Genomic DNA, 15,562 nt, shown 5'->3' with positions numbered 1-15,562 from the left:
TGAACCAGACTTGTGGAGGTTTACAATTTCTTTTCTGATGTCTTGGCTGATTTCTTTTGATTTTCCCATGATGTCAAGCAAAGAGGCACTGAGTTTGAAGGTAGGCCTTGAAATACATCCACAGGTACACCTCCAATTGACTCAAATGATGTCAATTAGACTATCAGAAGCTTCTAAAGCCATGCCATCATTTTCTGGAATTTTCAAGCTGTCAGTCAACTTAGTGTATGTAAACCTCTGGCCCACTGGAATTGTGATACAGTGAATTATAAGTGAAATAATCTGTCTGTAAACAATTGTTGGAAAGATTACTTGTCATGCACAAGGTAGATGTTCTAACCGACCTGCCAAAACTATAGTTTGTTAACAAGAAATTTGTGGAGTGATTGAAAATCAAGTTTTAATGACTCCAACCTAAGTGTATGTAAACTTCCGACTTCAACTGTAGCAAAATTCCAAATGCCAACAAAGTAAAACATCTCATTGAATAGCAGTATCAAAGCAGGTCCCCCTCTCTCCCACCACGCAGGGAACCCCACATTCTTCTAAATTCCCACCAACTTGAAATATTCCACTGTGCACAGACATCAATTCAAACTCTATTTCATGTTGGTTCAATGTAATTTCATTGAAATTACGTGGAACAAATGTTGATTCACCCATTGTGTGCCCGGTGGGATGGGAAATAAGGAGAGCAAGCAGGTGAGTAAGGCAGACAGACTACAAAGACAGATGGATATTTTACAGTATGACGGATATATGACACGTTACGTTATTGCATATGCTTAATGCAATAGGATGGGTCAACATAAATGACCAGGTTGGAACAGAAGGATATCATCGCATTTGAACATGGTCAAATGGGATGAGCACAGACTTCCTTCCTTATTTGTGGCGATGTCATATCCCCTGTGCTTCCCCTCTCTTACGTTCAAGAACATGATGCAATAATGGCAGAAGGAGTACAAGAGTGAGGAAAGAGAGGAGAGAAGGAAGACTGAGACGTGGAGGCAAATGGACGGACGGGCGGTTAGATAGACGGACAGATAAAACATTTACAAAATAGCCAACAAATGCACTTCCTGTGGATTTGCTCTGAGAAGATCAATGGTAAAACGAAGATAACTCCACAAGTGAACAAACTCATAAAGGTCAGCATTGTGAAGTGTGAAGCCAATATACATTTTTTATATTTGTTGATACAAACATTGTGTATAGTGTCCAGAATGAAACGTTTCGGAGGGGAGGTGTGTTTCATTTTCCCTTGTTTGTGACGATGTGATGATGTCCATCTGCATGTATGACTGTATGTGATGATGTGTTGAAGATAAGTACATGATCTTTGCGTGCCTATTAGTGCTTAATGGAAATACAGCCACAGGGACCTAGCTGTAAACAAGTCCCTCTGGCCTTTGTCCAGTGCTTATTTGGAGCCAGATCTTGCCAGAAAAGGATCCGGAACCTCTCAATTTGGGACTGTTTTATTCCGGAACCCATTTGCCATCATCCGGTAACTCTCATGGCATGAAAAATCATTTCCACCAGGGATGCAACTTTCACGGGGGACAACTGACTGTTTTATCATTGGAATGTGATATAAAACAAGGCAACGGTGTGCTTTAGGACCATGCGGATGCCGCCGAACTGCCGTGTAGGCTGTTTGGAGTGTTTATCCGACTGGATTTAGGACCACGTGGACACCACAGAGTGGGCTGCCAGGCTGTGTGAAGGCAAAGCTTCTGGAAGGCTAGCTGGACCAGCACAGGGGAGTTGAGTATAGTTCAGTGAATGCTTTGCACTCTTTTACCGAGTTGTAAAAGGAACAGAAACTGGCTACTCTTTAGTTGACTGATGTGCCTTTTCCTGGCAAGGTAACTGCTCATTAACTTAACAGCAAAAAACTAAACTAGTGTTTATTCGCAGTGCTGAGCTAGTTTTGTAACTGACATGTAACATTAGTTAATGTTTCATCCCCTCTCGACTGAGGTGAATGAATAAGCTACACTTCCTACGTTTTGCATAGTACTATAGGTTAATGGCTACCTTTTTAGGAGGACGATTTGCAGGCAGAGACAAATAAATGGGTATTCCATACTTATTGAAAATGAAAAGGCACAACGCTCACTCACCGTAGTAGACTAACCTATGTGCCTGTTGTGCCTTTTCAATCATGATTACATTTGTTGATTGCACTTCTACTCGTGTTGGTTGAGTGCCCTCCACTTCTTTTCATTATCAATATTTATTAGCAGACACTGGAGTAAACTACAGTCTAATCATATTTAAGTTAATTTCATATTCAAGTTAACTGACACGTGATTCTCCACCCATGTAGGCAGCCTACTATTTCAGCGAGACAACACATACTAGGCGCACTTGAACTCTCATGCCCAACTAGGGGAGGTAGGCTACTGAAGGTGAAGCACCGGATTCTGAATGTATGAATAATGCAAAAAAATTGTTTTTAGGCTAACGCATACAGTATGTAGGCTAATGTATACAAAGCAGAAAGAGGACCATTTCAAAATAATCTGTGGGACAACAAAAATATTTTAATCCCAAAGAAGTTGTCTGACCGCCCGCTCCCGCCTGCAGCATGAAAAATCGGGACCCGCAGGCATGCCACGGAAATGCAGCCCTCTAGTGCAGTCAGTACACAACACTATGCACATCATGCCTTAAAAGGATCAGATGGTGACAGGGGTCCCAGTAGTGTCAGACAGCCAGGGAAGACCAGTCTACGGAGCACAGGTGAATTTTTGCAGTATATTCAGTGACTGATACAAAGTTCCATCTTGAATTGACGGGTAGACCTACAGTAGCTACAGGACAGCAGATGAAGTTTAAAGCTACAGTCTGGGATCTGGGGATAATGGTAATTTCAATGGTTGAACCATTGATTTTATTCTTGGGTAATATAATGTATAAATGTACACCAAGGTAATTCTTTGTCATGCCTCATTTTAGGAGGATCAGATGGTGACAGGAGTCTCAGCAGCCAGGGACGACCAGTCTGTGACAGAGGTGAGGAGATACAACACTTTTTTCTCTCTGTCCAGTCAACACTGGACAAGCCAGATGCTATTTTAAGGCAGTCTGACAAACTTCCAAAGTTGATTTCCAAACTGTATCAAGGGTTGATGGAGGCTTTTCCCGATGACACAAAACAAAAATGTGAGGAAGACCTGGGAGACGCTACTGGTAATGATGAGAGAATACAGATCTGTTAGAATGCCCAGTCATGTTCATATCATCTCACACATAAATTACTGCAGTTTAAGACCATCTATAGCATGTACTATATGCCAGTGAAACTGAAATTCTATTATTCTGTTGGAGGTGTAAAACACAAAAGAAGACATCTTTGCATATGTTATGGTCTTGTGAAGGCTGACTGAATTCTGCCAAATACTATGTTCTTTTATCTCAGCAAGTCTACAGATTCTCCCTTCTCCATGTTTTTGTTTGCTTGGAAATGTTTATACTGGAGACTGTTATCAGACGAAACTGTGTAACCTAGCATTTATTCTGGCTAATAAATGCATTGCCATTTATTGGAAGGTTAGTTATCCTTCCACAATGTATGGAACAAATGTCAAGTTATGTACAGTATCACTAGATTTGTTTTAAGATTAAGGGTATACTGTGCAACTTTCATAAGATTTGGATGCCTTATATGGAATACTGTACGACAAAAGGAGTCTGTATTGAAAACATGTCCACGTCAGAGGAGATTTAGGCAATCCCTAGCTGCTGGGCTGCTCAGTCCTGGCCCTGGGGGTCTGTTGTACTGTTGTCACTCTGGCCTTGGCCTAACACACCTCTGAAAACAATAATGAACGTTTCACTAAGATCCTAAAGCTGATTGGGCTGTGTTGGGTTGGGGCGCTACAGGGCCGTGGACCCTTAAGGGCAGGACGGGGTGACCCAGCTATATTGTGTACAAGTGAAAAGAGCTCTACAGTACTATTAGGCCTATGATATGAATTATATGGAGGGTACACTGTTTCTGTGTCTTAATGTGTAGGTGTATGTGTGTTTTCATTCTGCCTTTGTTTTCCAAACCTTTCCCTTGAGACATAAAAAAAAGATGTGAAGGAAGTTGTGTTGGGGAGAGAACTCAGTTATTGACTAGACTGGTGGTGTCGTGAGTGTAGGCGGCTCGGGTTGGCTGGGCGGTCTGGCTGAAATTTGTTATAGAGGATGTCTTAAAGACAATCAAAAGTTGTCTTTGCACTTTATTTGTAAGAGTTGTTCATTTGTTAGGCTACTGATTATTGAATTATCATGAATCTAGTTCAGTCAATCACTTACCTAGCTTGATGACTGTGGGAAGTTTTGCTTACTTTTTGTTGTTCTACATTGAGATGGCTAGAAGGGAAATGGGTCATATTAGATTGTGTAGAAATGCGCTTTAGATGCCCCAAAAAATGGGAGGGCCCCCAGACCCCTGTCAAGTTATGTTCCCTACTACAAATACCACTGCTGGGTGATTTAAAAAGTAATAGTCAATCGATCAATAATATAATAATACTCTGAGCAAAAATCTTTTTTTTTATTTACAATATGTCGAATCTATGAGAATAGGAAAGGTTCAGAACTTTTGTAAAACATCACAGCACAGTTGAAAAATATATGGCAAATAGATATCGAAAAACTGGATGGTGTTCACAGAGAGATGGGAGGGGTTGTTTGGAGCTGAAGGATGGGACTAAAAACAAACAAAAGATAACTATTGTAAAATATACTGTGTCCGTAAAATGTATATAGTATGTTTAAGCTGGAAGTAGAAGCCTAAGTGTTGTTGTCCATTAGTTTACTCCAGGTAGGGGAGGGATGGTAGGGTTAGAGAAAAATAATAAAGGAAAATATATAAAAGTTTGGACAGTTACTGGTACTGTATATATTTACCCAAAAATATATGGGGGATTGGAAATGATGCGGACAATTACATTGATGGAAGTCACAATTTATCTGCAATATTAAAGCTGATCTTCCTCCTAAAAAAAGGTATATATATTTTTTGCATTATTATGTCCCCCCCCCCCCCACTTATAAAACCAAAGTTGCAGCCCTGATTTCCACTGTTTGCAATGTAAAAATTTGTCTAATTCAAGTTGACTCCTATGGCAGTTTCCTGGCTGCCCCCTAAAAAATGTATTGTGAAAACGTGCCTGATAATTGATTCTTGTTGGGCTGGACCGGGTTTTTGATTTGCTCAACATTGTAGCCTATATAGAACAACGTGTAACCATTGCTGTCGGGAGAGAGAGAGTAGCTCGCCTATATCTCGCACAATTTTTTCTTCTTTTATTTGACCTTTATTTAACAAAACTACAATGAGATTCACTTTCTCTCTACCTACTCTGATAAACATGAGCCTGCAACTCTCATCTCTCCAGTGTTGCACTTTGTCATTTATTTCCTTATAGAATCATAGGTGCGTGAAGGATTCTGGAGGTGCCACTTGCACCCCTGATAAATTGTAATACATTTGTCAAAATTATAGAATTACTGCTGTCAGTTCAGAAATAATTGAAATAATTCCGAATACTACATCAGGTGTAGGCCTATAAATTGGCCACAGATGATTAATAGTTTATTTAACAAAATTGCCTAGTTGTGGCTTGTGTGTAGCACACACAGCTAGCACAGTGGATCTGGGCCGATTCCGGCTGAGAGCTGGGGCACTCATCTGAGAGTCAGACCCGCCCTATGTCATGTGGCTCGAGTCTGGGCCGCCTTCGGCAGTATTACTTATGCCTAGGATGTGGGGATTGAGCTCGGGCCGATTCTGGTGTGAGTTATCTGGCCCAAATATACTGCTCAAAAAAATAAAGGGAACACTTAAACAACACATCCTAGATCTGAATGAAATAAATAATCTTATTAAATACTTTTTTCTTTACATAGTTGAATGTGCTGACAACAAAATCACACAAAAATAATCAATGGAAATCCAATTTATCAACCCATGGAGGTCTGGATTTGGAGTCACACTCAAAATTAAAGTGGAAGACCACACTACAGGCAGATCCAACTTTGATGTAATGTCCTTAAAACAAGTCAAAATGAGGCTAAGTAGTGTGTGTGGCCTCCATGTGCCTGTATGACCTCCCTACAACGCCTGGGCATGCTCCTGATGAGGTGGCGGATGGTCTCCTGAGGGATCTCCTCCCAGACCTGGACTAAAGCATCCGCCAACTCCTGGACAGTCTGTGGTACAATGTGGCGTTGGTGGATGGAGCGAGACATGATGTCCCAGATGTGCTCAATTGGATTCAGGTCTGGGGAACGGGTGGGCCAGTCCATAGCATCAATGCCTTCCTCATGCAGGAACTGCTGACACACTCCAGCCACATGAGGTCTAGCATTGTCTTGCATTAGGAGGAACCCAGGGCCAACCGCAGCAGCATATGGTCTCACAAGGGGTCTGAGGATCTCATCTCAGTACCTAATGGCAGTCAGGCTACCTCTGGCGAGCACATGGAGGGCTGTGCGGCCCCCCAAATAAATGCCACCCCACACCATGACTGACCCACCGCCAAACCGGTCATGCTGGAGGATGTTGCAGGCAGCAGAACGTTCTCCACTGCGTCTCCAGACTCTGTCACGTCTGTCACAGTGTGAACCTGCTTTCATCTGTGAAGAGCGCAGGGCGCCAGTGGCGAATTTGCCAATCTTGGTGTTCTCTGGCAAATGCCAAACGTCCTGCACGGTGTTGGGCTGTAAGCACAACCCCCACCTGTGGACGTCGGGCCCTCATACCACCCTCATGGAGTCTGTTTCTGACAGTTTGAGCAGACACATGCACATTTGTGGCCTGCTGGAGGTCATTTTGCAGGGCTCTGGCAGTGCTTCTCCTGCTCCTCCTTGCACAAAGGCGGAGGTATCGGTCCTGCTGCTGGGTTGTTGCCCTCCTACGGCCTCCTCCACGTCTCCTGATGTACTGGCCTGTCTCCTGGTAGCGCCTCCATGCTCTGGACACTACGCTGACAGACACAGCAAACCTTCTTGCCACAGCTCGCATTAATGTGCCATCCTGGATGAGCTGCACTACCTGAGCCACTTGTGTGGGTTGTAGACTCCGTCTCATGCTACCACTAGAGTGAAAGCACCGCCAGCATTCAAAAGTGACCAAAACATCAGCCAGGAAGCATAGGAACTGAGAAGTGGTCTGTGGTCCCCACCTGCAGAACCACTCCATTATTGGGGGTGTCTTGCTAATTGCCTATAATTTCCACCTGTTGTCTATTCCATTTGCACAACAGCATGTGAAATGTATTGTCAATCAGTGTTGCTTCCTAAGTGGACAGTTTGATTTCACAGAAGTGTGATTGACTTGGACTTACATTGTGTTGTGTAAGTGTTCCCTTTATTTTTTTGAGCAGTGTATATTACTTGGGGCTCAGGCCGTTTCCGGTGATACAGTAGTTATCTGGCCCAAATGTATTACTTGGGGCTCGGGCCGATTGGGACTACTCTCTGGCAGATGATTACACGGGCTGCTTTACATTTACATTTACATTTTAGTCATTTAGCAGACGCTCTTATCCAGAGCGACTTACAGTAGTGAATGCATACATTTCATACATTTTTTTTTTTTTTTTCTGTGCTGGCCCCCCGTGGGAATCGAACCCACAACCCTGGTGTTGCAAACACCATGCTCTACCAACTGAGCTACAATGTTTCAGTGATAAAAAAAATACAATTAACATTTAAATAAAATTATTTAAGAGTCCTGTGTAGTATTTTGATACTTTGTGCAGGGCAATTGATAAGCATTACAGATGCTGGGTCGAGACCCGTGTCGGCAGTACCCGGGAGACCCATGAGACGACTCACATATGGCCAGCGTCGCCAGAGTTAGGGGAGGGTTTGGCCAGCCGGCTGGGATGTTCTTGTCCCATCGCGCTGTAGCGACTCCTATCACGGGCCAGGCGCATGCACGCTGACACGGTCACCAGGTGTATGGTGTTTCCTCCGACACAAGATGTTTTGTATGTATAATGGTAATATTTAAAATGACTAAATCAGGTAATTTTGTATACATTTATTTAAATGTGCATCGGGCTGCTTCTGGGGGGATTCTGGTAAGATGATGGCAAAGTCGGCTGAATTCCGGTAGACGGAAACGGCCCGATGTACTTGGGCCGATTCTGGGCAGTCATTCATTTTGATTCCGTGCCGAGTCTGACACCCGATTCCTGGGCTGATACAATCAATTGGGCCGATTCCTCATTGCTAGCTGGGCAATCACCAGGCATGCCTACAGTCGGGATTGCGCAGCAAATCTGTCAGTCATGCAGCCAAAACAGTTTACAGTTGGGAACGCGTGGAAAATCTGTCAGTCATGCAGCCAAAATAGGCCTTTACCGATATTTCAGATACAATCGTGGCAAAAATACAGGTTGGAAAGCAAATTAATTCTGTTGAAAAGAGAAGACTATTCTGTCTGTAGGCTACCAAGTTTTCAACTTCCAAATAGGCCTATTGAGCAAACAGCATTGTTTACCAAGTAAAACAAGAGATACGTTTTACCACGAGCACATCGCCAGTGAGTGAACCTGGAAAGCTTTTTTAGGATTATAATTTCCTCCTGGTATTGTACAACATGTGTCTCCACACACCTAGGTCTAGCCTATTGATGTATTGAAGACAAGGTCGTTTTTATTGATCTCAGATTCTTACTTTGTTAGTGTCAAAGTAGCCTGTCATTTTGATTAAAATTATGTAGAATTGCATGAAATGCGTTTATAAAGGCCACATTTTTCACAAACCCTAGGCTACAAAATGTTTTCCCTGTGTGTACAACTTCTGCAAGTGCCTTTACTGAACTATGCCAGTAGCAAAAGCAGAGCTTCTGTTTGCTCTTTGTGGTCTAGGCTGGATAACCATAAAGCACTTTGTGACATCTGTATGTTGATGAAAAAGTGTTTATGGATACATTTGATTGATACTCTCTACAGGAATTGTGTAATATCCATTGTTGTCCTCTCATTCTGTGTCTCTCTCTCTCTTATATTCATAGAGCTATATTTCATACCATGTGTTCTAATTCTTATTTCTCTGGTCATTCTATTCAACAGTAGTGAGGACTGCTAATCCCAAAGTTCTACAAACCACAGATTCTTCAATTCCCTCCCTAAATGGCATCAGATCTCTCCATCTCCGCTGCCCCCCCCAGCCCCCCTCTCCTCTCGCCTCCTCTCCTTTCTCATCAATCAAACCAGATCGGCATCTCCATCCTGGTCCTAGCATTCGTCTTCGGTTTCCCCGGTAACCTGTTTGTTGTGTGGTCGGTGCTGTGCCGTGTGAGGCAGCGGTCAGTTACCTGCCTGCTCGTCTTAAACCTCGCCGTGGCCGACGCGTTGGTGTTGCTAAGCTCCCCGCTTTTCCTGCGCTTCCTGGCAGGCGGGCGAGGCTGGGAGTTCGGGGCAGTGGCCTGTAAAATGGTACACTACCTATGCTGTGTCAACATGAACGTGTCCATCTACCTGATCAGCCTGATGAGCTTGGATCGCTGGCTGGCCGTGGCAAGGCCCTTCCTGGCCCAGAGGATGAGGACCAAGAAAACCCTGATGGCTGTTCTACTGGGGATCTGGGTGCTGGCTTTCGTCTTGGCACTGCCCATGGCCTTCTATCGCAGGTGGGGTTGTGTGTATGGGTTGTGTGTATGGGGTGTGTGTGTGAGAGAGGCATGAGAGAGAGGAAATATTAAAATACACTTACACTAACAAAAAGGCTTATCATTCTTCAATACTGATCTGAAGATTTTTGTTTGCATTACAGGCTGTTTTTTTTTGTAGTTCCTGAGCTGTTAAACACTTCTCTAATAACCTGCGAAGTATGGCTGCATCCTTCAAGTCACACTGTGGTCCTGGGGAACATCCATGAGACCCATCATGTCTACTTCATGTTGTAAAATCTCTCTCTCTCTCTCTCCTACCTACCTACCTACCTACCTACCTATCTAGTAACCTGAAGCTGCACATGAACAGCTCCATGACCATCTGCATGTCGTACCACTGGAAAAGTGTGGGTCACCAGGTGTTCCAGTACCTGTTTGAGACCGTCTTGGGCTTCTTCCTCCCCTTCACTTTCATCATCGTCTGCTACACCTCCGTCATCTGTGGACTACGCAGGGCCATGTTCCAGCACAAGGGACGGGGAAACCGTCTCATCCTCCTCATCATCGGCACCTTCGCTCTCTTCTGGCTGCCCTACCACGTGGTCAACATCTTACAGGTATGAGAGTTTGCCAATATATTTCAAGGTACTGCACATTATTAAGCAGTTAATTTCTTGTGTCGTACAGGTATAATAACAGGTATAAGCCCCATCTGCCTCTCTTGTATCTACCTCTCAACTCTTTGCCTCTCTCTCTTTCCCTCTCTCTCTCAGGTGATTGGTCTACTTGGTGGTAACGACAGTTTGTTTAAAGCAGCCGCGGTGGCCCGTCCCAACGTCACAGCGCTCGCTTTCCTGAGCAGCAGCGTGAACCCTGTGCTGTACGTGTTTGCCGGCAGCTCCCACATCCGCCAGGCCGGCCTCAGCTTCATGGCCAAGCTCTTCGAGGGCACCAACATCGAGGGAGGGACCTCTGCCTCCTTTACCCGCAGCACAAAGTCCAGTCGGAGTGGTTCCTCAGCCCCGCTGTCACTCAAGCTGGGGTGGTCGGGGAAGGGGAAGGAGGGGGGTGGGAATAGTGTGACGGAGCTGCAGGAAGTTGAGGTCAAGGTTAAGTCCAAGCCAGAGCTCAAGACTTTGACCTCCAATGATCAGATGGAATAGTGTTACTTTTTGTGGCCTACTGTACTAGTCATAGGTTAACCGTATTTAATGTATTTCACAGATCTTTGATACAATTTGTGCTTTATAGCTAGTGTTTGTGGTTGCCTCCATTCAATTTCTGGATAACAATATTATAAAATGTCCTTAATAAAGTTTTAACCTGTTGACAAATCGAGTCAGTACGCTGCGTGCACAATTGTTAGGCAAATTGTATTCCTCGGGATTCATTTTATTGTTGAACAAACACAATGCTCTCAGTCAATCCAAAATGTTATTGAACCTCAAACTTGAATGTTTAACAAAGGAAAAGTGAGTTTTGTCTTTCTCAGGGAAATATATAAGTGTGCATAATTATTAGGCAACTATTAGTGTGCAGAATTATTAGGCAACTAAATTACAAAAATAATTTCTCTCAACTCACTTGTTGATTCTCAATTTTTAGAGTAAGTGTAACAGATAAGTAACACAAAATTACAATTATATAAAATTTTTGGCCTTTCAAAAATATTCAGTGACCAATATAGCCACCCTTATTTTCAAGAACTGCCATGAGCCTTCCATCCATGTTCACGATCAATTTTCGCAGAAGCAGCAACCACAGCCTCCCAAATGCTGTTCAAAGAGGTTTATTGTCTTCCCTCAGTGTAAATCTCACGTTTGAGAAGGGCCCACAAGTTCTCAATAGGATTTAAGTCAGGTGAGGAAGGGGGCCAGGTCGTTATTCAGGCATCTTTGAGGCCCTTGCTGGCTAGCCAAGCAGTGGAGTACTTGGATGCATGTGATGGAGCATTGTCCTGCATAAAGATCATGGCCTTCTAGAACTTCTTCTTGTACCACTGTTTGATGAAAGAATCTTCCAGAAACTGGCAGTAGGTTTGGGAGTTGAGTTTCAGTCCATCTTCAACCCGAAAAGGTCCAACTACCTCATCCTCAATGATAGCAGCCCATACCAGTACCCCTCCTTCACCTTGCTGGCACCTGACTCAAAGTGGTGCCCGGTGTCCATTACTGATCCAGCCACGGGCCCATCCATTTGGTCCATCAAGAGTCACTTTCATTTCATCTGTCCATAAAACCTTTGAAAAATCTGTCTTCAGGTATTTCTTTGCCCAATCTTGATGCTTCAACTTGTGAATCTTATTCAGTGGTGGTCTTGTTTCAGTCTTTTTGACCTTGGCCATGTCTCTGAGCACTTGTCACATTGTACTTTTGAACACTCCAGGTAGGTTGCAGATCTGGAATACGGTGGCACTGGAGGATAATGGGTTCCTGGTAGTTTGACGTTTAATTCTTCTCAAGTCTTTTGCAGTTAATTTGCGCCTTTTCTTCCCCATGCGTTTTTTGCACCCCAGTTGACTATTCGCAACAAAACGTTTGATTGTCCGGTGGTCATGCCACAATAGTTTAGCTATTTAAAGAGTGTCGCATCCGTCTGAAAGGCATTTTACATTTTTGGCTTTTCAGTGTCAGTTAAATCTCTTTTTTTGGCCCATTTTACCTGAGGTAATGAGGCTGCCTAATAATTATGCACACCTTGATGTGGTGTTATTCCTTTCGCCACACCCTCCCTCATTACACAAATACATATCACCTGAAAATGATTAAATCCAATAAGCATTCAAGTTTATATGGTTTGGAGTTCGAAAATGTGAATAGAAATAATGATAAGATCAGAATACTCACTTGCCTGATAATTGTGCACGCAGTGTATAGTGATTTCTTCAAGGAAGAAGGGAAGGAATTGTTCTAGAGACTTACATGCAAGGTAGAGGGGAGAGTGTGGTAATTTGAGCCAAAGGGGTAAATTGAGCCACCCTTGTTTCTAGGATACCATACACAAAATTAATAATTTGACCCAATATTTAGAAAGAAGTCATAATTGTATGGTGTACATGAAGGAAGGAACCACATGGAAAAGCAAGTTAGGTCCAAAAAACAGATTTTCACCAAGTCAAATGAATTTATTGTGTTAGAGGTTTCATGATGCTTGTATCTAAACCAAAGTAGATCATTTTCAGATTGTTCTATACATCAGTTGTGGTCTCTATAAGCTTCAACATGAGGTCCTAAATCTAGCATGAAAGTGCATCATTTTAGTTGTGTGGGCTAATATAGTCAATGTTTGTCTTGGGGTAAGTGGAGCCAATGGAAAGTTGAGCAAATTGAAGTGTTTTCTTCTCATGCGTAATGCAAGGCATTATCACTGGGATGTGAGGTAACAACAGGGCCTTGCCTATGTTAAAAGTGTTTAAAAAAGTACAGAAGTGTTTGTTAGGCATTTAGCCTGTGTTAAAATATGCTTAAATTATTAAAAGAGAAAAAAGTGATTGTAATTCTGTTGCTAAGTGTTTGGGAAATAAAGATAGACATGGTTTTAAAAGGGTCGTGGTAATATTTTATTCAGTACAGATTTTTATAGGCAGCTTAACTTACCACTTCCTGCAGATCAATTTACACCATACATACCCAGGGTAAGTTGTGCCAAAATAACACTTTTTTTTATACAAGCTATGTTTTCAAAACTGTAATATTGACATGGATTATGATTATTTCCAAGGATATACAACATCCTGAAAAATATAGTGATATCTTTGTTAGAAAGAATACTATCTTTACCTTGACGGGGTGATACTGTGTCACGAATCCCACCGAAGGTGGCTCCCCTGCCTGCTCAGGCGGCGCTCGGCGGTCGTCGTCACCGGCCTACTAGCCGCCGCTGATCCCTTTTTCCTTTTCGTTTGGTATGTCTTATTGTTTGCACCTGTTCCTCATTTGGTTCTTTTGATTTTTGGTTATTTAAGCCTGTTTAGCCCGCCCAGGTTTGTGCGGGATTATTTAGCGTCAGGTTGTGTTTTGTATTTGGATGTGCTGGCGATCGACAATTGTTATTTGTTTATGCATGCTGTGTACCTGTGGTTCTGGGCACTTTGCATTTTTCACGCCGGTTGTGTTGGCGTCGATCGTGTTGTGTTTTGTTGGAATAAACACAAAGTTCCTTACCTCTGCTCTCTGCGCCTGACTCCTACCACCACTCCTAGCAACTACTGACATACTGAATGTAAAAAATGGCTCAACTTATCCCAATGACTTGAGCTGTGTTTGGAAACTCAAATTTGCATGATGATCTCATTATTATAATTATAGTTAATTATTACAAAATATCTCGGCAGGCGAAGCAGTGTGGAACAGTTTCCAGCTATTGATGCACCATTATTCAAATGCTTTCAACACACAGATGCTAAAACATCACATACAGTGACTAACTTTAACAAATATAGCATACTGTAACAAACAAAAACGGGATGCATTAGATAACTTTGTATTTTAGGTGTTAATAGTAAGGGAGAGTGGGGTAAGTTGAGCAAGTCTTTACAGTCAGTATTACTACATCAAGGGAAATACTATATTCCTAACAAAGATATCTACATATATTTCAGGATGTTTTGTATCCTTGGAAATAACCAGAATTCATGTAAACATAACAGTTTTGAAAACATAGCCTTTCCAACAACAACAAAAATGTCTCTTGGCACAACTTACCCTGGGTACGGGGTAAGTTGAGCATAGGGACATAGTAAGTTCAGATGCCTTGGGGAAAGTGGGTGATGGTGCTGGTAAGTCAAAGTTTAGAGAAGTATGCAAATCACATTTTATTGGTCACATACACATGGTTAGCAGATGTTAATGCGAGTGTAGCGAAATGCTTGTGCTTCTAGTTCCAACAGTGCAGTAATATCTAACAAGTAATCTAACAATTCCCCAACAACTACCTAATACACACAAATCTAACAAGTAATCTAAAAATTCCCCAACAACTACCTAATACACACAAATCTAAAAGGGTGAAGGAGAATATGTACATATAAGTATATGGATAAGCGATGGCCAAGCGGCATAGGCAAGGGGCAGTAGATGGTATAAAATACATGTGATATGAGTAATGTAAGATACGCAAACAGTATTAAAGTGGCATTGTTTAAAGTGACTAGCAATCCATTTATTCAAGTGTCCAGTGATTGGGTCTCAATGTAGGCAGCAGCATCTCTGAGTTAGTGATTGCTGTTTAGCAGTCTGATGGTCTTGAGATAGAAGCTGTTTCTCAATCTCTCGATCCCAGCTTTGATGCACCTGTACTGACCTCGCCTTCTGGATGATGGTGGTGTGAACAGGCAGTGGCTCGAGTGGTTGTTGTCCTTGATGATCTTTTTGGCCTTCCTGTGACATCGGGTGCTGTAGGTGTCATGGAGGGCAGCTAGTTTGCCCCCGGTGATGCGTTGTGCAGAACGTACCACCCTCTGGAGAGCCTTGCGGTTAAGGGCGGTGCAGTTGCCGTACCAGGCTGTGATACAGCCTGACAGGATGCTCTCGATTTGTGTATCTGTAAAAGTTTGTCAGGATTTTGTGTGATAAGCCAAATTTCTTCAGCCTCCTGAGGTTGAAGAAATTTGTTGCACCTTCTTCACCACACTGTCTGTGTGGGTGGACCATTTCAGTTTGTCTGTGATGGTTACGCCCGGGAACTTAAACCTTTCCACCTTCTCCACTGCTGTCCCAATGATGTTCTGTTCACTCAAAGTCACACTTGCAAGCTCTGAAGTTTAATTTGCAATCTTGACTGGCCTGTGCACTTGTGGGACCCGTCCTCTGCTCGCTCAAGCATTTTCTTCTCTCTCGACTCAGTGTTTGCTCGCGCAATGATGTTTCATCTTGCTCACGCGCCATTTAGTGCTTTTTTAAAATCTGATTCAATTTCATAGCTATGTGCTCG

General features: G+C 42.9%; 1 protein-coding gene across 1 annotated transcript; it reads left to right on the top strand.

Moving 5' to 3' along the window:
• Positions 1-197: 197 nt before the first annotated feature.
• On the top strand, positions 198-13,793 carry LOC106609000 (leukotriene B4 receptor 1). The gene is made up of 5 exons (XM_014207319.3): positions 198-1,151; positions 2,968-3,024; positions 9,090-9,649; positions 9,978-10,248; positions 10,405-13,793. Exons 3-5 carry the CDS (start codon positions 9,150-9,152, stop codon positions 10,792-10,794), a joined length of 1,161 nt encoding a protein of 386 aa, XP_014062794.1. The 5' UTR covers positions 198-1,151; positions 2,968-3,024; positions 9,090-9,149; the 3' UTR covers positions 10,795-13,793.
• Positions 13,794-15,562: the final 1,769 nt, after the last annotated feature.

Source organism: Salmo salar, chromosome 07 (genome assembly GCF_965601325.2).
Source record: "Salmo salar chromosome 07, fSalSal1, whole genome shotgun sequence".
In the NCBI taxonomy this organism is placed as follows: Eukaryota; Metazoa; Chordata; class Actinopteri; order Salmoniformes; family Salmonidae; genus Salmo; species Salmo salar.
Note: the sequence above shows the minus strand (reverse complement) of the source record. Positions and strands in the feature narration are given on the sequence as shown.